General features: G+C 38.4%; 3 protein-coding genes across 5 annotated transcripts; 2 read left to right on the top strand and 1 right to left on the bottom strand.

Moving 5' to 3' along the window:
• LOC110041227 (uncharacterized) lies at positions 1-3,857 on the top strand. The gene is made up of 3 exons (XM_020746509.2): positions 1-77; positions 2,227-2,320; positions 3,376-3,857. The coding sequence occupies exons 1-3, from the start codon at positions 27-29 to the stop codon at positions 3,561-3,563; spliced, it is 333 nt and encodes a 110-aa protein (XP_020602168.1). The 5' UTR covers positions 1-26; the 3' UTR covers positions 3,564-3,857.
• A 329-nt stretch (positions 3,858-4,186) lies between these two features.
• Positions 4,187-9,032, bottom strand: LOC110041228 (uncharacterized). The gene is made up of 7 exons (XM_089277768.1): positions 8,654-9,032; positions 8,391-8,518; positions 6,811-6,976; positions 6,176-6,255; positions 5,923-6,053; positions 5,281-5,353; positions 4,187-4,624 (listed from the first exon to the last, which is right to left on the bottom strand). The coding sequence occupies exons 1-7, from the start codon at positions 8,954-8,956 to the stop codon at positions 4,489-4,491; spliced, it is 1,017 nt and encodes a 338-aa protein (XP_089133894.1). The 5' UTR covers positions 8,957-9,032; the 3' UTR covers positions 4,187-4,488.
• Positions 9,033-10,581: 1,549 nt separating this feature from the next.
• On the top strand, positions 10,582-22,326 carry LOC110041223 (uncharacterized). 3 transcript variants are annotated; one of them, XM_020746506.2, is made up of 12 exons: positions 10,582-10,846; positions 13,015-13,362; positions 14,046-14,780; positions 15,145-15,181; positions 16,210-16,330; positions 17,820-17,915; positions 18,648-18,697; positions 19,887-20,024; positions 20,742-20,856; positions 21,226-21,292; positions 21,436-21,515; positions 22,146-22,326. In XM_020746506.2, exons 1-12 carry the CDS (start codon positions 10,681-10,683, stop codon positions 22,155-22,157), a joined length of 1,965 nt encoding a protein of 654 aa, XP_020602165.2. In that variant the 5' UTR covers positions 10,582-10,680; the 3' UTR covers positions 22,158-22,326. The 3 variants fall into 3 exon arrangements, with proteins under 3 accessions (XP_020602165.2, XP_020602164.2, XP_020602162.2); XM_020746505.2 differs by having other exon boundaries at positions 14,040-14,780; XM_020746503.2 differs by having other exon boundaries at positions 14,037-14,780.
• The last annotated feature ends 603 nt before the right edge of the window (positions 22,327-22,929 follow it).

Here is a 22,929-nt window from a genome sequence, read left to right as displayed (position 1 = left end):
AAATAAGGAAATTGAAAATTTTCAAGATGGCGGCCATGGCGAAGATATTCTCTGGAAATTTACGACAACTTGCGGTGGTAAGCGGGCTAATAGATGCGAGATTTCTTTGCCGAAGATTGACAGTTTCACTGTTAATCAAAGCGTACTAGAAATGCATTGATAATTGGTTTATATGTACTTGGTATCATGCCATCTGGGCAAGCATTTTAATAGGCTTACCACCCTAAAAATTGAGTAAGGCCCGGGTCGCACTAGAGCCAATTTTGTTTGTTTAAAATATTTCCAATTTTTGGCGAGGAAAAAAATTGGCAAAAATTTCGCAAGTTCCAAATTTTGGCAGTGGTCGCATCAGGCCAACATGCTGGAACCAAAACATTACTGATTGAAATATATGTAACAAGTAATCATGCAAGAGTTTAACTCTTCGCAGATTTTTATCCACGCTGTATGTTCTTGACTCTCCGCTATACAGCAGGTCATGAATTCCGGTCCATAATTGGACGAGCAGTTTTGCTCGGCTCGCGTTTGTGTTGTTGCTTGCGCCACTTGCGATCAAAGAAGATTGTCTCGCTGAAGACATCTCTTCAAATTGCTGCCAGTAACCAGATCCAGGGTACGAGTCATAAGAATGGGCCATTCCATTTAATATCCGCACCCCCCCCCCCCATTGAGGTATTACTTGAAACCCCCCCTCAGATATCATTTTTTGAGAGGGTACCCCCTTGGATTTAGATAAATTGGCCACACTCCCCCCCCCCCGGAAATTTTGCGACTTTAATTTTTGTACTTACAAACCTCTTCAGACGTCTTCAGCATATCATTTATTGGGCAAAATGGCCAATACAAAATTGAAGAATCACTTTGCACTGTCTTTATATATAAATATATATTGTCATATTGATTTTTCACAAAATTCTACTCTTCACTGGAACCCTGAAGAAACAGAAGACACGTAACTTATTTACCAAACATTACTTCCTACACTAATTAAAATCAGTCACTTTCAGACAAAGAAACCTAGGAAATATGACTACTCAGAGCTAAATGGGGGTAATGAGAGGGTATGTCAAGTGACCCCAAACTAAGAAGGATAGCTTAACAGAATAGTTATTATCACTTGAAGATATCATGCATGTAATAACAAGTACTATCTTTAAAATTTGAAATAATTTCTTTCCCATTTACACCGGCCGGGTTTTATGTGGCAAACGTAGGGGAGAATTGATTAATGGCATGGAGTGAGTGAGCTGGGGGAAACAAGAGAAAATACACATTGCTGTGTGATATTTTGCATGATGAGTAGGAAAACAGTATACATTAACATACAAACAAAGAAGGTGGAAGAAGTGTGAACTGCATGACAAAATGTCAAAACTCAACATTTCTTTTTCTAATAACTTGTAAAACTGTAACTGGATAACACTGAGTAATGACATCCTTTGGGCATAAGAGGAAATTGAGCAATTTCAGAGAATCTATCTAACCTGAATGTGTCAAAATCCTTTGTACAATGTGACATGAAATATCAGGCATCCTTATTTAATGACCCCCCCCCCCCCCTCCCCCTCGGATTTCCCCTAACCTCAATAGGGGGCTGCGGATATTAAATGGAATGGCCCAATTTGAATAAAAATGCCGCTCATATTTCTCGTTTGCATTGAAATAACTGAAAAAGCATCAGATGGAGCAGGTAAAAAACAATTTTGTCCCACCATCGCACGTGCCAAACTGGACTAGCCTAATTTTATCCATGTATGTTTTAAAAATACGACAGTTAAATGGTTAAAATAACAAAATGTTTTGCTTTGCCAAAATTTGGAAGCCTCCGAGGCAGCACTTCGGCTTCTTTGAAGATTGGCGAAATTTTGGCAACCCGCAAAAATTTGGCAAGTTTTTGAAACTGGGGGTCACACTTATTTTACGCTACTTGGTGACAGATTTATTCCTTGTACAAACAAAATTGGCTCTAGTGCGACCCGGGCCTAAGGGAGATTGGCAATTTTACCTTCTTGATCTTAAAAACTGTTGTTAACAGTAAAGCTTTGCCAATTCAACCTTGAATACTCATTGACTTGTAGATAATGCCATCTTGCACGGATCTTGAAAATTTTCACTGAGCTCATCACAGTTTAGTAGCACTGTAGACCAATCATATTTCCAGCACTGAGGAAGTGGAATTCTTTGTCAGTAGCCCGAGTCCTTCTTCTGTGTTACTTTATTTCTCAGAGGATGCCAACAGCAATATGGAGGTTGACATCCAGTAGCTCGACTGTTGATGGTGGCGATTCCAGGAAACAGGCTACCCCTAGTCCACCATCAGGTATATAACATAACTTGTTCATAATCTTGTTCTTTGTGCACTCTACTACCATAATGGATCAACTGAAAACAATGACAAGCTAGCTGCCACAGTTCTCACTTCTTAAACAAATATTATTAAAAAGTAGTCCTACATAGTTACATGTCAAAGTTAGTTCAGGGAACCAATGAGCAAAATCAACCAATCAGATTTCTCTATTGCTGGTTGAAATTTTCTAAGTATTACACTGGCCACTGTCCCAAATGATTGTTCATGACTACTTGAAGGTTTCCTGGTATTTCTATTTCTCACTTTATTCGTGCACTCATTATGTACTTGTATATACATCTTATAAACCAATTGTGAGGACTGTAGTGGGAGAGTATTGGTCTGAGGTCTTGACAGTATGGACTAAGTACAGCAAGGTCAGAGTACAAAAAATGCAAGAGCAAAGTTAACATTCTCCCAGTACAGTCCAGAGCAAGCTTGGCCAATAACGGGTTTATTACATGACTGATAGTGTTAACGATCAACCCCACAAGTGCAGACTGGAAAGACAGTGTAAGCTTCAACTGCAAGCTTATTGACAGTTGACTTGGCATTTACTCATACCTGACATTTTCAGAAAAAGCAAACCAAGAGAGTCTAAAGAAAGGAAATCTTTCACAAGGAAGATAGTTCTTTGAATAGAAAGCTAATGGCATTGAAAGGGCCACTACGCTGGTGAAACCTTTAACATTTTTTGTCTCGACTGTGCTAGTACCAATCCATACATTTTGCTGGAACTTCTCTACATTTTCTCTGTCAGAAAGCACATACAGTTACTGTAATGAAAGTGGTGGTTTGATAGTTTTTGTCTGCACTTAGCACCAGTGTTTATTTTGCCGCAGTATTGATAGAGGAAAAAAAATTTCTTGGAGTTTCGTTTAAATTATTGAAACTTGATCATTTCTACCAAGCCACTGAAACTTGATAGAAGTCTTTACTTTGTATAGGATTCTGAAAAGACAAACGTTTGTTTTTGTTATTGTAATGGAACTGATTTTATTGAAATTGGTTTTGTGTCTCATCCACAGTACCCAAAGAGGAAGCAGAAGATATAAGCACGTACAAAGTGACGGAGTACTTTTCCTATAATGAATGGTCTTTCTATGATATAGAAAACGACATTGATGCTTCTGGGCGGAGGCAAACTCAACCAGACCCTAAAGTGAAATATACACATTCAAACCCTTGGACAACCAACGAAAAGGCTGCTGCATAACTCTTGAAAATAACTTCTTAACTAATGTCCACATCTCTGAATGTTATTGAACATTATAAAAGAAATATTGTTTTTGCAGTTAGTGATGTGTTTAGTTTACACCTAACAGTTGAACCTTTATTTCATTTTCTTAATTTGTGGGAGATGATTAACGAGAAATGTGCAGGAAAAAACCTTGTCAAAGTCAAGTTGCATGATATCGCCCATTAACTGATGTAAATATAGAAAAAATGACTATGTCTGTAACACACCAAATCTGTAATAAATAAATTTAGACATAAGTTTGTTAAAGAAGAGTGCACTGGTTTACATCCTTCCACTTCAGGCGAGTGCAAAAAAAATATAACACAACTCATTCTGGGTTTACGTTTCTTATCATTTCTGGCTTACAAATGTTAATCATTTTGGCCGAATGACTTATGGGTTACTTCCAAGCCTTTTTCGCATTTGGGTAGGTATCTGTGGGACAACCCTTGTCGAAACAGCTGTAAATTACAGATCACACGTAATTCCGAACATCATAATCTGGTTACTGTTCTTCACATACAAAGACCAGACAAAAATATTGACGCAAAATAAGTTTATTAAGTTGAAATTTGTCATTATTGACTGTATAATGGGCAACTCTCTAGCACTTTTTGGAACATTACATCTAAAATGTAAAATAGATTTCAGCATCATTCTATGATGACGATCGATCTTCATAAGTAATTGAATTTCTTTGAGAACTGCACGTAAAAATTCTAGGAATCATTAATTTATCCATCAACCTCCAAGTGGGCTCAAAGCTAAGAAATTGCATCTGAAACTCACGAATTTGTTTCATAAATTTAACAAATGTATCAATAAATTTTGTTTTAAAACTCGCGAAATCGTTGAAAAAATGTCAATTAGAGATACTTGACGTCACCATGGATATGTCGTCTCACTTGCTTGCCATGTCCATCAGTATCTGTGCCGCTGCATGGAGCCCGCAGTACTGGAGCTCAGGCTCCCAGAGATTCGGTGTGAACGCAACCACAGGCGACGTGAAGTATTGGCCACCAACAGTTGCTGTATGACTAAAGAATATGTTAAATGGGTATCAGATTGGAAGATCGTGAGTTGCGAAAGCTTCAGATCATTGTAAAGCCCAAAATCGATAGTTTGTTCACCTTTATGCTTTCTTCTCCGTCAAGCGCAATTGCGAACAAAATACAAGCTTGTAAAATTTGCGCTTGTACGTTTGAGCTTACGTGAAAAGTAAATAGGCCGTTCAGAACTGTTCAAAAACTCATTAATAATTCACAAAGGAATTCATAAAGAAAATACAAATTTGATAAAGACACGGCTAAATTTTGCAGCTGATTTTCTCCAGAAAAATGATAATAAACCCAAGAATTATTCTACAAATGAGCAGATCTACCACAAATGTTTTTGAAGCTGTTCAAAAAACTCGCACCATGTGTTTTATCCGGTTTAAGAAACTCGGCTACGCCTCCGAGAAAACACTGCTGCTCGTTTTTTAAACATTACATAGCTCCCAGACCAAATATTTGTTTCTTTCCAAGGCATGGTACAGCGGTGGTAAGCCCGGGTAGAAGCTTATAAGCTTCTGGCTCGAGTGGACAGTTTCTCTTCCAACCTATTGCCCCGTGCTTAACTGGCCATCAGTCACTGCTAGCAAAGTAAACAGAGTGAATTGATTGGCGACAAATGTTAAGGTGCATGTGTCTACCTCACTGGCCATTCCGCCATTAAAGCCCTGGTGTTGGCATTCATCTCTGACCAAAGGGCTGGCAGATTTGAACCTGTAACAGTTTTAAAAAAAATTGTTTGCTGTTAAGTAGTCTTGTTACCAAGGTTTCTCGTGGGCATAAGAATCCCGTTTGATTGAAGAGTAACTCAAATGTAACATGGCTCAGCAATAATTTACGTCCCAGAAACCCGTCTTATTTTGCTTTAAAGTATTATTATAACAAACACGAGAGACTGTTTTACGATATTTAATTTCCAAAACCTTGTAGAGGGTGAAAAATGCGACGTCCAGCTGAGTATCTTTGACAAGCTTCGAGGTGTTTGGAAATGGAGTAAAACATTGTCTAGAGTATTCGGTATATTTCACCAACTGAAACCCGCAAAAATTAAAGAGAAAACGGCGAAATAAAGTCGTAAAAAATCTGTGCTAATTTAATGCTACTAACAACGTCATGGTTATGACTTCCTTCGTTTAAATTTGATGGATTATTTTAAAACGATTTTGAGAAATCAAATTTCCAGGTGTTCTAGGCTGCTTTGGATTTGGTAACTACTTGAACGATCAGAAGAAAAATTTTAAAAATTTCAATCATGTTTGAACGCAAACACAAGCCAAACTTACCCAAAGATGTCGGGGCAAGAAACTGGGGGAGAGGAGCTGGACACGTGCAAATACCGGAGCATGGCTGGAAAGCAGAAGGAGTTGACGTCATCGACGTTGGAAAAACAGATACTTGCCATGGCGGAGTAGTACTGAAACGGAATCATATGTTTTTTTGTTTTTTTTTTTGTCTAATGCTGTATTGATTGTCGTATTGATCGACAGTCGACCTAATAGAGGTTTACATGCAACTGCAAAGAAGTGGTTCATTTACCGTGGCCTGTTAGTCTTCTGTTCCTCTTTTCGACGTCTTCCACGCATTCTCCTTCTAGTATTTGCAAACCAAGTGTTCACCTAGTTTTCATGTGCCAAAATAAAAAAACAAAAATAATAAATGAACTTACTAGGTCGGACGTTTTGATTGACTGACTTTTCTTACGCGAATTACGCGAAAAGAATGGGCATAATCTGCAGAACGAGTCCGACGAAACCTTTTAAGGACCACAATATCAGTCATTTTGGAAGTTGTTATATTTTGGACTAGTCCCGTGAGGAAAATAACAAAGCTGGCTGAGTCCTAGTTCTTTACGCAAACATCAGTTTTGCCACAAGACATGACAAGATTTGCTACAATTTATCAATAATATCACGTCAACTTTTGTATTTATAAGTATAGCCAATAGAGGTCAGATTAACTGAACGATAAAGCCACTACCACAAAGATCTATATAAATGCATTAAGCGAAGCGGGCTAAAAGTGATAATAAAAATCCATTCTTTAAGGCCTTTGAAGCTTACATCATCTAAGTTAGTCGATCTTTTTATGTAACCTGGCATTAAAATTCATTATTTATCGGTCTATCTCCTTCTGATCATTTTGTAGATACTGAATTACATTTTAAGGCTTGCCTGCATGGTTGTTAGTCCTGTCAGCTCCGCAAGTGCGGTTTTGGTTTCCCGTGTGGGGTACGGACGGGGACTATTGTCAAGCCAATTCCGAAGAACGTTTGTAGCTTCTTTAGGTAACGTTGCTTTTTTCCTTCCGTTTGGACAAATGTTTTCTGGGGGAAGGAACCTATAAAATTGCACAAAAGAAATATTTAGCAACGTCATAACAAAACCGTTGAGATAAAATGCAGGGGACCAATAAAATGTAAAATGAAAGACAGAGGTATTGTTAAAATGTCAGTCTAGATGTTATAAAAACGTTTGAATTCACAGCTAATCAGACCCAAGTTAATTGACTGTACACAAGATATTTTGTTGAAATTAGTGGTTGTAAAGATATGCGTAGCTTCTGTCGAATACTGCAGAAATGGAAGCAAAGCTGGTTGAAAAGACTATATGTTTTCTTCTTTTTTTGCGCTGAAACTGAAACAAAACAATTCGGAGAGCTTTGCTATACGCCAGTTTGTTTTTAGCTTCAAGTGATTTAAGCATTTAATACTCCGTTTTGACAATGAAATATCTCAGGCTTTTCACTAAAAAAAACCGTTCAAGTAGCATGCATTAGCCGAGAACTGTAGGTTCAAAACTTTAGAAAGACTAACTTGTCCGTCGTTTCCTAGAAATTAAAAAAAAGCTGCTGCAATTTCAGCGACGCAAAACTGGTTGCTGGTGTTAAAATACTATCATCATATCTATCTTTCTGCGTGTCAAGTTTACTTATTGCTCAAGAATTAAGCAGTAGAAGAAAGAAGTTTTTTTGAGCACTGCCGAAAATCAGTCATCTCATCTTCAGGCTACACTGCAGGAAGAGAGCGACGAAATTTGTAGAATGTATTAACTCAAGTAAGAGCTCATACTGAGAACAGAAAAACTCTAAAGAACTTGTAGATCGGAAGGAAGTCTAATGATATCCAAGCCTATGCTCTAAACCAATTTTGTTCACTTTCTCAGGAAATTGCTCAGAAGCTGGGTTTAATAAGTCACCTAGTATGGTAAGCGAATACTTTGCAGCGAACGTACAAAGAGCTGCAATAGTTACAATTTTTAATACTAGTAGTGTCTAATTCAGGAGGTCAATTTTTGTTCAACGTTGGTACCTTTCGTCTTAGCTTGTTTGTTGTACTGTTTGTTTCAGTTGACTTGGAGGTCGATGTTTTCAGATGAAGGCTCAACGAAAAAATTTAAGAGCTGACTTCGTGTCTCTCATAGCAGTGCTCCAATACCTTGTTAAAAAGAACATTTTGGTTACTTTTTCAAGTCTAGGACTCAATTGTTAAGAATATGAATTCTCCGCAAAACTATGCACCGAAGGTGTTGCTGCAGTGGAATGTTGGCGCCACGCGGTCTGCAATTCAGACGTTTAATTTTTCATTGTCTATCGCTAAACAATTGTTTTCTCCGCACGTCGAGCCAGGAAACTGAAACTGATGAAAAGTACCTTAGTAATTTTAACATTAAAAATCGTAGATTTTCAAAAGCAACAGAAGCGAAGAAGTTACATTGAAGAACGTTGCAACACGCTACCTTTTATCTCAACTCACCTCTCTCTGATCCTAAACCGTGCTAAAGGAGTTAGCGGCTTGTTCCGCTTTGCGCTCTCCTGGTAGTAATGTCCCATGTCCCAAAAATATAGAACTTTCTTCTGCGCTACATCAGTGAAGTGGTTTTCCTTCAACAAAAATATAAAATGCTAATGATTCAAAGGCGGAATGGAAAACCGTGGGGAGTAGATGAAACATGGAAGACCGGGATGAAAAAGCTTTCACTCTAGTAATTCAGTATAAATAAACTATTGGTTGCTTACCTTAATGAGCTGAAACATTGTATCCACGTCTTTCCTTTGCCACGCTTCGTCAATCTTTCTCAATATTGACTTCTCATTCTCTCCGATTTCGTTCGGAAACGTTTCTAAGAAAGATTGTAATTCAAAGTTTGGCTGAGAAGCTTCGTGTCTTTTGCTGTCAGCTTTAACTGCTGCATACGGTAGACCCGACCACTGTGTTGCAACTGTGGAAATCTTCAAACAGCTTTCTTCTCCGTCGTTTATCAAAGCCTTTTTCTTCATTCGACTGCTTTTGCCCCTTCTTGGGGCTACAATATAGGCCATTTTGCCCTAAAACTAGATTAAACAAAAACTGACAACCTTGAAGGTATCTCGCTGAGAATAGTTTCTTTTTTTGCTTTGAAACAAACGCCGTTGTTTCAGTTTGTGGTGATGGTAGATTTCACGCGTGAAAATTGAGAGACGCGAAATAAATTCCGTACGAGAAAAAAATGAAAATATGTAGCTTGAAATGCGGCGTTTTGCTGCCACGAAAAATGAGCCTTTGTGCAAATATTCAATACTGTCGAAAGACACGTGCACTTGCAACTTGCCGTCTGTCAATCAATTGTCAAGAACAAATGAATGACGTGAACAGAAGAGTTTTTATGGCTTTTTTACAAATGAATTGGTAAAAAATGAATCATTTTCGGCTCATACTTACCGTATTTGCGTATTATTCGAAGCAAAATGGTTGGTAAAAAATATGACTCCTATGTCCAAGAGTATCAATCGTCAGTCTGTCACGTACATTTTGCAGCTTTCACCGAAGTTCAGCAAAATGACAAACGTCATTTTTGGCTTTGGAAGGAAAAATTAAATACCCTGCTTCAAAAGAAGGTGTTAATCTTTCCCAAAGAATAAAGCTGATATAGACGCAGGATATATAGAGCATTGCATACCTCGCTGATTGCCACTAGTCATGCATGACGATAGACGTGCAGCATTGTACACGTGCGAGAGGAACAAAAGTAGCAATTGTAATCACTAATTGCATCACAAAAGTACAAAAGAGTCTTTAATTTTCTGAAGAACATTGTTTTCGCCTATCATTTCGATATATTGATAAAATTAACGGGTTTCATATGACACATCATCTGGAAATCTGAAGACTTTACAGAAGCTAGCGACTGCAAAATCTACCTCTTTTCTTAGGGATATACTTCAAAGTTTTAAAAAAATTCTTTCTATACAAAACATTATGCTCAAGCAATCAACAACGTGTATCAAGCAGAGACATTGTTTTTGACCCTGTTTGTGTGTTCGTTCGTTCGCGCGTTCCATAGCACGTCTTCCTTTCAAACTGGATTATTTTTCTACAATCAATTTTACTGAAACTTCTTATTCCAGAGGGTTATAGCCAGTAGAAAATCTCCGAAGTTCTGACGCATTAGTCAACCAATCATTTAGCAGATTCCTTGTAACGATAGCAGCTAGCAGGATTTTTCTTTTGACAAATAAATAAAGTTGTTCATTAGTCACGTTGGTTGATTGATTGAATGTATGATTATGGTGAGATGCACGAGCTCAAAAAGCATCCCCCAAAACTACTTTCTAGATAGCCTCTACGGGCAGGGAGATAAAAGGTTGACTACTAACTTACACCGCCGTTGTCGAGAGGTTAACTCGGGATCGAGTCAAACTACCAACGTTACAACAAATCAAACTTAGGCCGGGAATCTAGGGAAGGATGACATGTATTCAACTCGAAAGTTTTAAATTCAAAATGGACGTCGTTCGGGTTATCCAGGACCAAGGTTATTTCGTTAATGGTATATCTCCCTACGGTGAAAAAAAAAATGAGCGCCACGCCCAAACATTTAGGTCCCGTTTCAATCTCGAGCCCAGAGTTTCTCCGGCTCCGCCATTTTAAAAAGTAGAGAAGACCCTGGGGATGAGGTTAGCGTGCTTGGTAGCCAAGCTTCTCCTGCAATGGCGGGTAATGTGCACTGAAATGACTGTATAGCACACAAACGTGAGTTTAAGAGTCCTTAATCTCAAAGATAAATATGTTTGGCCAGCCAAACCAGCAACAACCTTCTGGTAGTTTATTTGGAACCACATCCCAGCTTGGTCAGACTACTGGGGGCTTCACATTTGGCAGCACTAGCACATCAAGTGCTCCTTCAGTCGGATCAGGGTTCAGCTTTCCAGCACCGACACAGCAACCAGCAGGTAAAATTTACTGAGACGATCACAAGTAGCGTAGCTTAAAAAATACGTGTCCGATCGCTGTTATGTCAAACGAAAACACGTTATCCTAATGGTTTGAATCCTAATTTCTAATAGGCCTTAGCACGGTTTTCGCAGGACGTAACCAATGGATGAAATCAATGATCGATGACAATCGATGACAATCGATCGATTGATATTGATAATTGATGAGCAGTAGATCGTCCTGGTTGATCTGATCATCGATTGTCATTGATTTTCATTGATTGGCATTGATTTTCATCAATTATCAATTTCAGTCGATTAATTGGCATCAATGGCCATCAATTGTTGACAGATCCTATTTTCAATCACGATTTCTAAACGGCACAGTCTCTTAATGTATTTTAATTATTAAAACAATGACAGGGTCTAGGACATTGACAGAAGATCAACTTAACTGAATAAAGTCAACATAACTATTCAGCTGACGAGACAGTGCAGTAAACCATTTCATCAGGAAAAGAAATTTAAGCCCAGTCGATGGCAATCAATGATTCATGAAGACTGTTGTGTGATTATCAATTGGTCATCAATTGGCTGATACCAATCGATGCCAATTAACTAACCTGTATCGATTGCTTTTCTGATCATCAATTTTCATTGATTGGGTATGTCCTGTTTTCAATGCCATCTTGACTGGTAGGCAAAGTGGTCAGAAATTACGATGGTTGTATGGGAATCTGATGGCAAATAACTTTTTTAAATATTGAATTTTACACAATTTGTTAATCGCAGTGTTAAAATACTAGGGAGAAGATTGTATTCACCAAGTTTGAAGGATGTAGCTTGGCTAGAAGACGTTCTGTTAATTTTTCTAAATTTCCATACATTTGTCTGTAAATTTGGCTGGGTAGATACAGTTCGCAGGAAAAATGTATGGGAAATTATAAAGCATCTTCTAGTCCAGCTACATCCTTCAAATTTGGTGAATACAATCTGCTACCTAGTATGGTCAAGTTGCGATTCATAAGTTGTGCAAAATCATTATTTAAAAAAAAGTTCTTTGCCATCTGATTCCCATACAAACACTGTAATTTCTGACTGCGTTGCCTATCCAGCAAGATGGTGTCAAAAACCATGAGTAGGGTTATTCTTTGTTACCGAAGAAAAAGGAATTAACTAGGTAGCATACATGATGAGGTGGATTTGAAAGTATTGAAGTCTCACCCATACATTGTTACTGCTTGTGAATATGATATCATTCTTCTATTGAAAATACCATCAATCACCTGAAGTAATAACCTCTTGCTAACCAAGCACAAGGGCTCTAGCCTACAGGGGAATGTTGCCCTGAGGTCATGGCAGTACGGGCTGACAGGTCAAGGTCTATATAAAAACAACCAAGGGCAAATATTCCCAGGTATGGCTCTAGCAAGCTACGTTAGTAAGCAGTTTAGTGTAAAGTTCCCAGGCCATGCTGCAAATGTTGAATTTGGTGCCTTTAGAAAACAAAAAAACTTGGCTTTTGGAAGTGGCCATACCGTGATATCATGACCAAGAACGAACCAATCAGAATGACAGTTGAGATTTACCTTGAGACTATCCTGCCATGTAAAAAGAAAAATTATCATTCAATGTAATTTTTTCTTCCTTTTCATTGGCCAAGAACCCACCACGTGACCTGCAAATAACTGCCTATAAATAATGGTCTGCTAATGCGTAAAAGCAAATAATATTCTGCTCATGGGTAATTTTTTACCACTCTCAACTGAAAAATGGCAAATCGCTTCCCTAAATATGAAAAAAAAAAAACTTGGTTATCGAATGATAAAACAATATTGAACTTCGTTATCACAAAATATCATGATTTGTTAGTGTATTGCAGATCAATTAATTGCCTCAGCCTTCGGCTTTGGCAAATAGTTTATCTGCTTGCTACTGACAAATCAAGTTATTTTGCTCGACCTCATCTAATAATTATTGATTACTATGACTGTATTTTACTTGTAGCAATTTATTTAATTATTTATGCACTTTAAACAGCATTTTCGAGCACCAAATCTTGAGCCATGTACACGTATGAACACTCTGTGTGATTTGATGTCTGATCCTTACTCTGTGAGGAATTATATAGTCAATATATGGATTTACCTGATGTAGAGTTTAATCCTTTTGTTGTTTGTCTATAGGTTTTTCATTTGGTTCTTCTGGGACAACATCTGCAGCAGCACCTGGCAGCATAGGGGGCATACCTTTTGGTACAACACCTGGAAGCACAGGGGGATTAACCCAACCTGCCAGCACAGGAGGTTTAAATCTAGGTGCAAAACCTGCCACTCAAGCAGGGGGATTCACTTTTGGTTCAGCAACACCTAGCAGTGGCTTTCAGTTTGGCAAACCAGCAGGATCTGCAACATCCACTCCACAAACTGGAGGGTTTGCATTTGGTTCTGTCACCTCAAGTGGGGTTTCTTTTGGTGCCCCAGCAACGCCATCCTCTCAAGCAGCCAGTAGTGGCTTGAAATTAGGAGGCGCTGGTAAGTTGTCCACATCATATTCATGTAAATTCTTTCTACAGAATCAAAGTGAAATCTCTAGTCAGAGGACACACTTTGGTCGTGGTGTCTGCTCAATAGAGGTTTGTTACTTAAGATTGCAGGTTACCTGAAAATAGAGTTTGTGTTTATGAACAAATCATGCATATATACCCATAAAACATTCATAGGATGCTGAAGCATAGGGCCCATCACATCCTTAGGATACACGGAATTAAGCTTAAGTTAAACTCAAATAAAAAAAAAAGTAACAGAAGAAAATATAAAAGAAAAGATAGGTTACTAAATTGTGCAAAAACAGTCTAACCCTGAAGGCCTTGGTTTTAATCCAAGAAAACCAAAGTGAGTAAGTGAAGGTGCTGGCTAATAAAATTGAATAAACATGCAAAGGATTCAACATGATGGCCTCATTAGATTTGTACCAGAGTTTCTCTCTCTCTGTCGTGTGAGTCCTTCAGATGAAACATGGGTCCAGACAGGGCTTATTATCTCAGACAGTCAATTTATGAAGATCGTTAGTGAAGATTTGACTGTTCTGGACATTAACCTTGATTTTAGCCAACTTGCCCAATGGTTTCATTGCCTGTGCTCTTAGACTAAGTATTTTATCAATGAAAGTGGATTCATAATTGCTTTAAATTTTGTTTTCATCTGAGGAGGATCAGGGCTTGCATTTGGCACCCCAGCACCCTCTGCAACTGCTGCCGCACCTGGAGGCATCTCACTGGCTAGTGCAACTACAAGTGCCACCTCTTCCCCATTCACAGGGGGGTTTACACTTGGTAAAACCTCTGCCGCCACTGGGACATCAAACACTGGGTTCACCTTGGGTGGGGGTTTGGCTCAACCCACAGGACTTTCAGGCTCTTTGTTCAACACTCCAAATAGTCAAACAGGTGGATTAAGCTTAGGGTCTGCACCATCACAAGGGTTTACTCTTGGAACAGGCAAAACAACTGCACCTGCTACGGTGAATCCAACACCAACATTTGTACCTGGCAGTGCAACGACAGCTGCTTCTTCAGCTTCATCAGGATTTGGGCCCAAAAGTGGCAGTGCGGGAGGAAACCCCAGCTCTGGGCTTACTGTGGGAGCCACTCCAGCAGCGGCTACAACAAGTGGACTGTCTCTTGGAGGTGGGCTCAAATTAGGTGGGACAGCAGCTACTCCAGCTAGTGCTGGATTCACACTTGGTATTCCAGCAGCAGCTGCTGGTTCAGCTACTCCTGTCACAGGTTCTTTGTCTGGGTTAGCGAAAACCACAGCAGCTACCGCCACCGCTAGTACAACCTCCATTGGCCTCACCCTTGGTACCACTGGCACAACTACAGCACCTGGGTTTTCTTTTCCTGCAGCTTCAACACAAACAACTACGTCACTATCAACTGCGACAACGACAGGTTGGTTCTCTTTGTTGAACTTTTAAAGGCCATATCTGACATAACCAAAGACCTTTTGGGTGTAATAAGCTTGCCCAGAGAAATACTCAACACATTAAGAGACAAGTGTGAAGGAAGCTTTGTTGCTAGTTGAACATTTGTTATTATATAGTTTTAACGTATGCTGTAAATTCATCACTAATTGAATTGTATTTGAACTAAGGGAAGTTTCTTTCAACTGTTGGCTGTTATTCTTTCTGTAGGTCTAGTGTTTACTTTTTATACCTTGCTCTCTATGAGTTTGTAAGAAAACTTGTGTATGTAGCAGAGTGGACAATTTGGTTTTTTCATTTTTCATCACACAACAAATTTTCTTTTCTTGCAGTTGCTGCAGGGCCTGGAACAATAGCAAGTGCAGCAAGGTGAAGATTAAAATTGTCTAGCATTAAATGTCTTTAACAACTGTATCATGCTGTATGGAAGATGGGTGCCTGGGCTATCCAGCGGCCTCCACTGTGACCAGCTGGCCTCTAGACAGTATAACAACCCAGCCATGAGCCCCCACGCAGTCTTCCAGGCACTTGTCACACTGAGTTAACAGTGGAGACAGGGAGGGGAGGGGGGAGCAGAAAGATGTTGATGAATAGACCAACTCAACTGTTCCAATGACCACCACGGTGGAACATGCTAGTACAATGGCGAAGAGCACTGAGCATGCAGTACCATATGTATACCACTGCCTGGAAGCACTAGCTACTCTCTGTTGTTAACTTTGTTAAACTGCATTTAACAACATTTAAAAATGATACAAATGTAGAATGTAAGGTACTTTCATAAACACCTGTTTGTGGTTATGATTTGCAAATGCTCTGATTCACTTTTTCCAGCTGCTTTTGCTGTGATTTATCAGGCTATGCAACTGACCACAGTGTGTAATGAACTGTTCTTAGACTTATTGCCTTAGACTGGTTTCAGACAGTTTCCAGCAGCCAGTGGAAATTGCAAGCCCACAGACATATAGAAATTAACATTGTAACATCGCTGAACTGGTCTGATTGGTTCCCTTTAGTTAGTAGTCCGAATTTTGCAATATGGATCATGAAGATGGACCACTCATGAATTAATTTTGGCAAATTGCCTTTTCGATTCATTGCATGAAAATAAACAGTTTTTTGTTTAGAAGATGAAGTATTTTTGCCTTCATATCAGCAGATTAAAAAGAACCATGACAAAAAGTACCTTATTGAACTAGCTTTTTAGGTCCTTATTGAAAAATGTTCATCTGGTTCTCCTTTTTTGCAAGTTTATAGACATAGCCTGTGGCTTGGCCTGTAAACCTGCAAAAAAAACAGAAATTGTCCATTATTTCTTCAATACTAACTTCGCTGTAGTTCAATAACACACATATATGATAATTATACTCTTGGCTTTACTTTACATTTCTGAACAGTGTACCCAGTACCGCAGCAGCAGCAGCAGCAGCAGCAGCAGCAGCAGCAGCAGCAGCAGCAACAGCTACAAGTAATGTACCACAATTGACCTACAAACAGCTTGAAGAGCACATCAACAAGGTAATAAATTGATGAGGTTCTTTAAAAGTACTGTGTTACATTTGCAGGCATGGTGTACATGAGGTAAACAATTTTCTTCAGTTACAAGTTGATATAGGTGAATTAACTCCATCAGTAGGTGAAAGGTTGAGTCTATGTTTGACCAAAGTCTCCCACACTGTTACCAGAGCTTATCCTAGTCTCTGTAGAACGAAGTGACTAGTTCTGTAGGATTTCTATCACCTGGCTGTGGATGGGTGTCTAGTCCATTGCAGTGTTACCCCTCAGGGTTAAATTTATTTGACTGGTACCTTTTCATACACCTGGGTGGAGAGAGGTATTATAAGAGAAAAATATCTTGACAAGAACGTAATGTAGTTACCTGGCAAAGGGTTATTTAGGGCACAGGGGTTTCCTTAGGTAATTTGCTGAAGGTAATAAATTTAAAGGTAACCCCCATGGAACATTTGGAAAGTGTTCACCATTTTACAATCTCTCAATATTTAACTTTAATATTTTAACTTAATATTTTAACTTTTATTTATTATAGTTAGGAATTTTTAGGAATTTCTAAATCATTGTTACTATATATATATATATATATATATATATATATATATATATATATATATATATATATATATATATATATATATATATATATACAATTTTTTTTTGTAACTTTTTATTTTTCCTACTTTGTACTAAAGTTGCTTATTTTATAATCACTCATAGATTTTTAGCACAGAAGGCCACTAGTTTATCAGTCTATATTCTCATATGTCACCCTCTCTAAATAAAGCTGATTGATTGAAGTTGATTCAATTATTAATGTTTTAACACTCAAAGTATCACCCTCCCAACTTTACAGTGGCCACTCATTTGCATAGTTGAAGATGAACAATTATTTGGCTAGTCAACTTATACAAGAACAAGCAAAAATTAGTAATCTTTAGAAAATAGCCCAAAGAAAACACGTGCACTTATTGGTTTACAATCATGTTTTTACAACTCATTTGACAATAGAAACACAGGACTAGCATGAGCTACTGACGTAATGATGGCATGAGCAAAGAGAATTTTCATTTTGATGATCAAAGTGAACAAGTTGTTTTCTTTTTTTGTCTCGGAATTTTTTAAAAGAAATAGAAAACATGTTCTCCATATTTCTATCAACTTTTTGAAACACTCATGGAAGTTTGTGAGAACTCAGAAAAGCTGTGAAAACACTCCCCTGTCAGCTTGTGTTTCCACAACATTTCTGGTTCTCCCAAACTTCGTGTTTCTTTAACTTGATATAAACACAGAAAATGTTTTATATTTCTTAAATGGACAACTTTTATCGGCTGACAGAGGAGAACATCTACCTGACCTTTCTGTGTCATATCTTAGTAATGTTGCTGCTATTCTCTACTATTTTGTTGAATTATTTTGTATGAAGCTAGCTACTTGGATCAAGTCACTTTGGATGTTGTTCTGTCATTCAAATGGAACATGTTCTCTGTTTTAGTGGGCTCAGGAGCTAGCGGACTATGAAAGGACCTTTCTGGATCAAGCAGCACAAGTGAATTCATGGGATAGGCTTCTTATGGAGAATGGAGAAAAGGTGCATATGATATAGTGTTAGAGTGACCCCTTATTTTCTCTCTTTCTCTTTTACTTCTTTTCGTCTCATTTTTTGACAACTACTTTTAATTTTATGTGGTGGTGTTTAAATTTGTATTGATTGGAAATTTTTTAAGTGGTTTGCGGTATATCTTTGCCCCTTGTTTGAAGTCATAATCTGAAACCAAGGAAAATAAAAGTCAGTCTTACAGTGGTGTCCACTGTACCGTTGCTACTTGCAAAAGTTTTATTTTGGTATCTTCTTGATAACTTTTTGACAACTTTTTGCTGGCTTCTAAGTATTTGAACCGGCCAATTAGAACATGGGAGTTGTCCAGGGTAGAGAGAATAATAAATTGTCAAATTCACCATTTACTCTCATGGGAATTTCAAAAGGCTCAACCTGTGAATGTTTGAAACTGGTGGCAAGTTGATTAGAGATGGAAGCCATCAGAAGTTGTCTAAAAGTTGTCAACACTGTAAACCTGTAAACCAAAAGCAAACATCGCAAAATTACTAGCAATAAATCTACTTCTAATGCCTAAACTAAGGTGAAATAATTTGATCCTTACACAGTTTTTTTTTTCCATCTGGTTATTGCTTTCAAATCAACTTAATCCTTAACCTGCTGGCAATGAACTAAAAGCCTTTAGCTTGTTTATTGTTCTGATATTGAAATTATATTTTCACAGTGCAATTTATCATGAATGAAATGTTTTTTTTTATTTTGCAGATAACTGAATTAAATGCTGGTGTGGAGAATGTGAAAGCAGAACAAAAAAGGTCAAGAAATAATATCACTTATTATCATCAAATTTTAATATTTTTCTATTGAATGGATGTGTATTCAGATTACATACAGTGGTACCTTTATCCTTCAACAAATAGTGCTTTGTTGAACCAGCAAATTTTAAAAATCCAACCAAAATTACTTCTCAGACTTACATGTAAACCTCAACTCAGAGTCTCAGCAATGAAGATTTTCTACTTTGGGGTCTTGTTGCTATTTCTCCTGTGAAGAATATGATTGAACACCTTTTTGACATGCATAAGGGATATTGAGTTGTTAGAGTGTTTGCTTTATGTATATCTGGGCTGCACGGTAATCTTTTTTTTTTGAAATAACTTATTTTTTGAACTGCCTGAGTGAATATTGCTGTAAAGAAGGTTTTCAAGATTGAGATTGGAATGCTTTTTGTGATTGACTTGGTGGAAGGTGGACCACATGACTTACAGTTTAACACCAAAAATAGAACAATTGTAAGCTTGCAAAACTGTTACAGTCGTACCTCTTCTGATAGACATCTTCATAATATGTGCTCATCTATATCGGGGACAGTGCACTTACACTGTTAGCAGTACCAGAGAACCTATAATTCATGTATTCTCCATCTCTACCATCCCTGGTGTCCATTTTAAGTAGGTTCCATAATACTTAATCAGAACCAAATTAATTAGAATCAAAGATAAGCTACTATGGGATAAGATAACTGCTGATAGTACTCATCCCCTTCATGAACTGCTTCCACCCCAGAGATCAAGGAGCCTTAGGAAAAGGGGACACCCTTACATCCTGCCATGTGTCAGAGCTGAACGTCATAAATGTTGTTTTGTGAACAGATGCCTTTTAAATTTTATTTTATTATTATTCATACATTTGAAAGTAGTTTGTAATTAGTTTATTATAGCAGTTATATGAAATTGTAAGTCCAGATGTACGACTCTGGACATGTTCCTTTTGGCATTTACTATTTATTAGTAAAGAATTCTTAATCCATGTGGTAACTAATGTGGTATTTGCTCACTTGGTATGTAGGGGGATCATATTCTCTCGGTCCTTCACACTTAACACTCAGGTCATTAGAATGAGTGGAGTGGGGGACAGGGTGGGGGGAGGGGTGAAGTTGAAAAGTCCAAAACTTACATCTAGACCTTATAGTTTGTTAATAGAATTATCTAACTTTTTTCTTAGACTTGACCAGGAGTTGGACTTCATAATGGCGCAGCAACAAGAATTAGAGGAAATGCTGAAGCCGCTGGAAGAGGCTGTGAGCACTAGTAACTCAGGCAGCAGACAGCTTCAGCAGGCAGACAAAGAGAGAGACTTCACGTAAGTGATACATTATGCACTGTTTACTGACTGGCTAGTACTGGTTATATGGATCTGCCAGGTGAATGTAGCAAGGTCATTGTTGCAAAGTTTTTGCATAAAAACTGAGATAGACTATGATAAGTCCCTCTTTATGCTTAGTCCATCAAGCAAAGTGTGAAAAAAAGTACAAGAGGAAAACTGGCCTGGCAAAATTCGGTGGCAAGGGTGTGTCATCAGATTTCATGCAGTTGGACTTAGTGAAAGGGGGAGAGGGGATCAGCTTGTGGTCTGTAACTAAGAAAGGCAAAGATTACTTTGGCCATTTGTTTAAATGAGGCTGTCCAATTCTTTACTGATCCACTTTTTCAAAGTGTCTTGCCACAATACACAATGACTCCAACAACAGTGCTCAAGAGTTGGTCTGTTGGTTTGAGTTGAGTTTGAGCCCATGTTAAATGATTAAATGGTTTGAGCCCACGTTAAATGATTCTGGCGTTATCTCTGGTATTGATGGTGGTGAATACATTATCATATTAATACATTAACATTGCATTTAATATTCCTACATATTAATAAATTACTGCGTACTAATACATTATTGCTGCTGAACAATCAAGGAGGGAGTGAGAAGTTTTAGAAAGACAATTCTTTAAACGAAACCGTCCAATTCTTTACTAATTCACTTTTTCACCATTAATTTTGAGTTGATCTTGAGTCGCTTTTTTAAACGCTCAGTTACAAGTTGGCAAAGGACATTGACGGACAGTTGAAGCAAATGGTTCAGGACCTCAAGACCATCATCGATCATCTTAACACCTCCAACACACAGCAGCAGGACACAGATGACCCAGTAAGTTCGATGTATAGTTTGTCAATAATACCCAAGCCCGTTTCCAGGGTCCTCGTCATTCTTGGGGTAGGAAGATAGAGAGACCCTGGGAACAAGATTTGGATGATGTGTAAAACTATCTCTAGTCCTTCTCGGATTATGGCGTCGCCATCGCCGTCGCAGTTGCCATTGCCACCAAAATTCCAAGGTCTCCAATGTTTTTGATGGTTGAACACTTGGTTCAGTAGTACAGAGCAATCTGTGTTTTCTGCCGGTCAGCAGATGTATAAAGAATAACCCACCCTTTGTTATATTGATGCATTCCACCATACTGGATGGATGGAGGGACTGTTACATTAAAGTGCTTATTGTTTTTGTTTTTGCCTATAGATTGCACAGATAGCAAAGATATTAAATGCACACATGAATTCGTTACAGTGGATTGATCAAAACTCAGGTTAGTTAGCTTTGAGAAACAACATGTCATCCTATCTCTACTATTTAATTTGGCCAAGAATAATTCAATGTGGCTTGTGTGATTTAAAGCCAGTCCACTAAAGTGCTAACTTTCTTACAATACTTTATTAAATTTCTTCTCAGGAATACTTCAAAGAAAAGTTGATGAGATTGCCCGACTGAGTGAGACGAGAAGAAAAGAACAGGAAAGAAATTTCAGACTGGTAGGTCCAACGATGGATTGTTAGAAAAATGCTTAATTTTTTTCCAAATTTATTGCATGACATTCATAAGTAATAGTAACTGGGCTAAGTGGAGCAAAATTACGAGCCCAATTACTCCTTGAATTGTGCTACAGGAGGTCCAATTACTACTAAATAGGCCATTTTACAGTTGTGTGCTCAGTGACCTAGCCCATGAAAGCCAGGCGGAAGGTGGCCTTGCTTCGATACAGACCTCTCTGCTTTTGTCGTGTAAATGTAACCAGTTAGTATTGGAACAACTTGATTAACACAACAAAAGCAGTGAGGTCTGGCCGGGATCAAAACAAGGTCACCGCCATTCAGAGGCCCGGTCAATAAGCGGACAACTGTAAAATAGTCTGTTTTATCAATAACCAGTTCGAGATTAACAATTCTTTAAAAGTCAGTAATATTTTCCATACGTTTTGCAAAAAGCAGAGAACCATTAAGGAAGCCATTAAAACGCACTTAATTGACGCGCCAATGACGTAGTTGTCCAGTTATAAGGAAAGTGAATACCTGTAATTATCAGGCCATATTCGTGTTCTTGGTATTGGAGTGGAACTAGCTTGCAACTGAGGCTAATATTGGGAGTTTTTTTTTTTCTCACAGGCATTTGACTGAGAACACCATGTATGACGTAAAAACATTTGCTAGACCGGTGCCTTCTTCAGTAGAGCGGCAATATTTTGCTGGAGTTCAAACGAGTTATCTGTATAAAACTAAGACGCATGTTGTAGGATAATATGTACTCAGTTTCTAAGAGAATAAACTCTCAAGTTTTGTACACTGACTCATTGTGGGCATTGGCTGAAGGAAGGAGGGCTTCTGGAGATTTGGGTGACATTGCTAAGCATTTCTTGCGAGTGAAAAGTCAGTTTCCCAGCAAAATCCCCCTGGGGGTATGGTATCCTTGGGTGACAAATTTTTCCCTGTATTCTCAGATGTAAAAGGTCTTCCGATGATGGGCACCCGGGGGGAGACGCCCATATGAAAAGGTCGGGGATGCTCGGTGGAAAATTTGAATTGAACCCCTAAAGGAAAACAATCTGGACGTGACCCCTAAAAGATATACACCAATTGTTCGTGAAAGGAGCCATGGGCTAGTAGACCGTACTCGACAGATCGGCGGAAATTGAGCCTGAAAACGGAAATGAGAGCGTTTCTTTAATTATCTGTTCGAGTGCACCCTAAAAGATACTTTGATAGCTTGAAATATTAGTGTTTCGTACTTAGCACCCTAAGTGAGACCAGGATCCTTGAATTTATATCCCTAAGCGAGACGGTGAGCATCCTCGACATTTGGGATTTTTCCCCTCCGGGGGAGATACGCGTTCTTCCACATCTCACTCCCGCGAGTATGAGCGTGAGAAACAGTTAAACTTCAACTGACAAA

The sequence above is a fragment of the Orbicella faveolata genome, unplaced genomic scaffold, assembly GCF_042242905.1.
Source record: "Orbicella faveolata isolate gen_17 unplaced genomic scaffold, um_ofav_v1 contig_46, whole genome shotgun sequence".
Classification (NCBI taxonomy): Eukaryota; Metazoa; Cnidaria; class Anthozoa; order Scleractinia; family Merulinidae; genus Orbicella; species Orbicella faveolata.
Note: the sequence above shows the minus strand (reverse complement) of the source record. Positions and strands in the feature narration are given on the sequence as shown.

Excerpts from the sequence above, each read along its gene's own strand:
- LOC110041227 (XM_020746509.2), top strand. The coding sequence starts at position 27 with ATGGCGGCCATGGCGAAGATATTCTCTGGAAATTTACGACAACTTGCG. Across the intron at positions 78-2,226 it reads ATTTACGACAACTTGCGGTG|AGGATGCCAACAGCAATATG; the intron begins GTAAGCGGGCTA and ends TTTATTTCTCAG. Across the intron at positions 2,321-3,375 it reads TACCCCTAGTCCACCATCAG|TACCCAAAGAGGAAGCAGAA; the intron begins GTATATAACATA and ends TCTCATCCACAG.
- LOC110041228 (XM_089277768.1), bottom strand. The coding sequence starts at position 8,956 with ATGGCCTATATTGTAGCCCCAAGAAGGGGCAAAAGCAGTCGAATGAAG. Across the intron at positions 6,256-6,810 it reads CAGGACTAACAACCATGCAG|GTGAACACTTGGTTTGCAAA; the intron begins GCAAGCCTTAAA and ends CATGAAAACTAG. Across the intron at positions 6,054-6,175 it reads CAGAAGACTAACAGGCCACG|TACTACTCCGCCATGGCAAG; the intron begins GTAAATGAACCA and ends ATTCCGTTTCAG.
- LOC110041223 (XM_020746503.2), top strand. The coding sequence starts at position 10,681 with ATGTTTGGCCAGCCAAACCAGCAACAACCTTCTGGTAGTTTATTTGGA. Across the intron at positions 14,781-15,144 it reads ATCAACTGCGACAACGACAG|TTGCTGCAGGGCCTGGAACA; the intron begins GTTGGTTCTCTT and ends CTTTTCTTGCAG. Across the intron at positions 15,182-16,209 it reads ACAATAGCAAGTGCAGCAAG|TGTACCCAGTACCGCAGCAG; the intron begins GTGAAGATTAAA and ends ATTTCTGAACAG.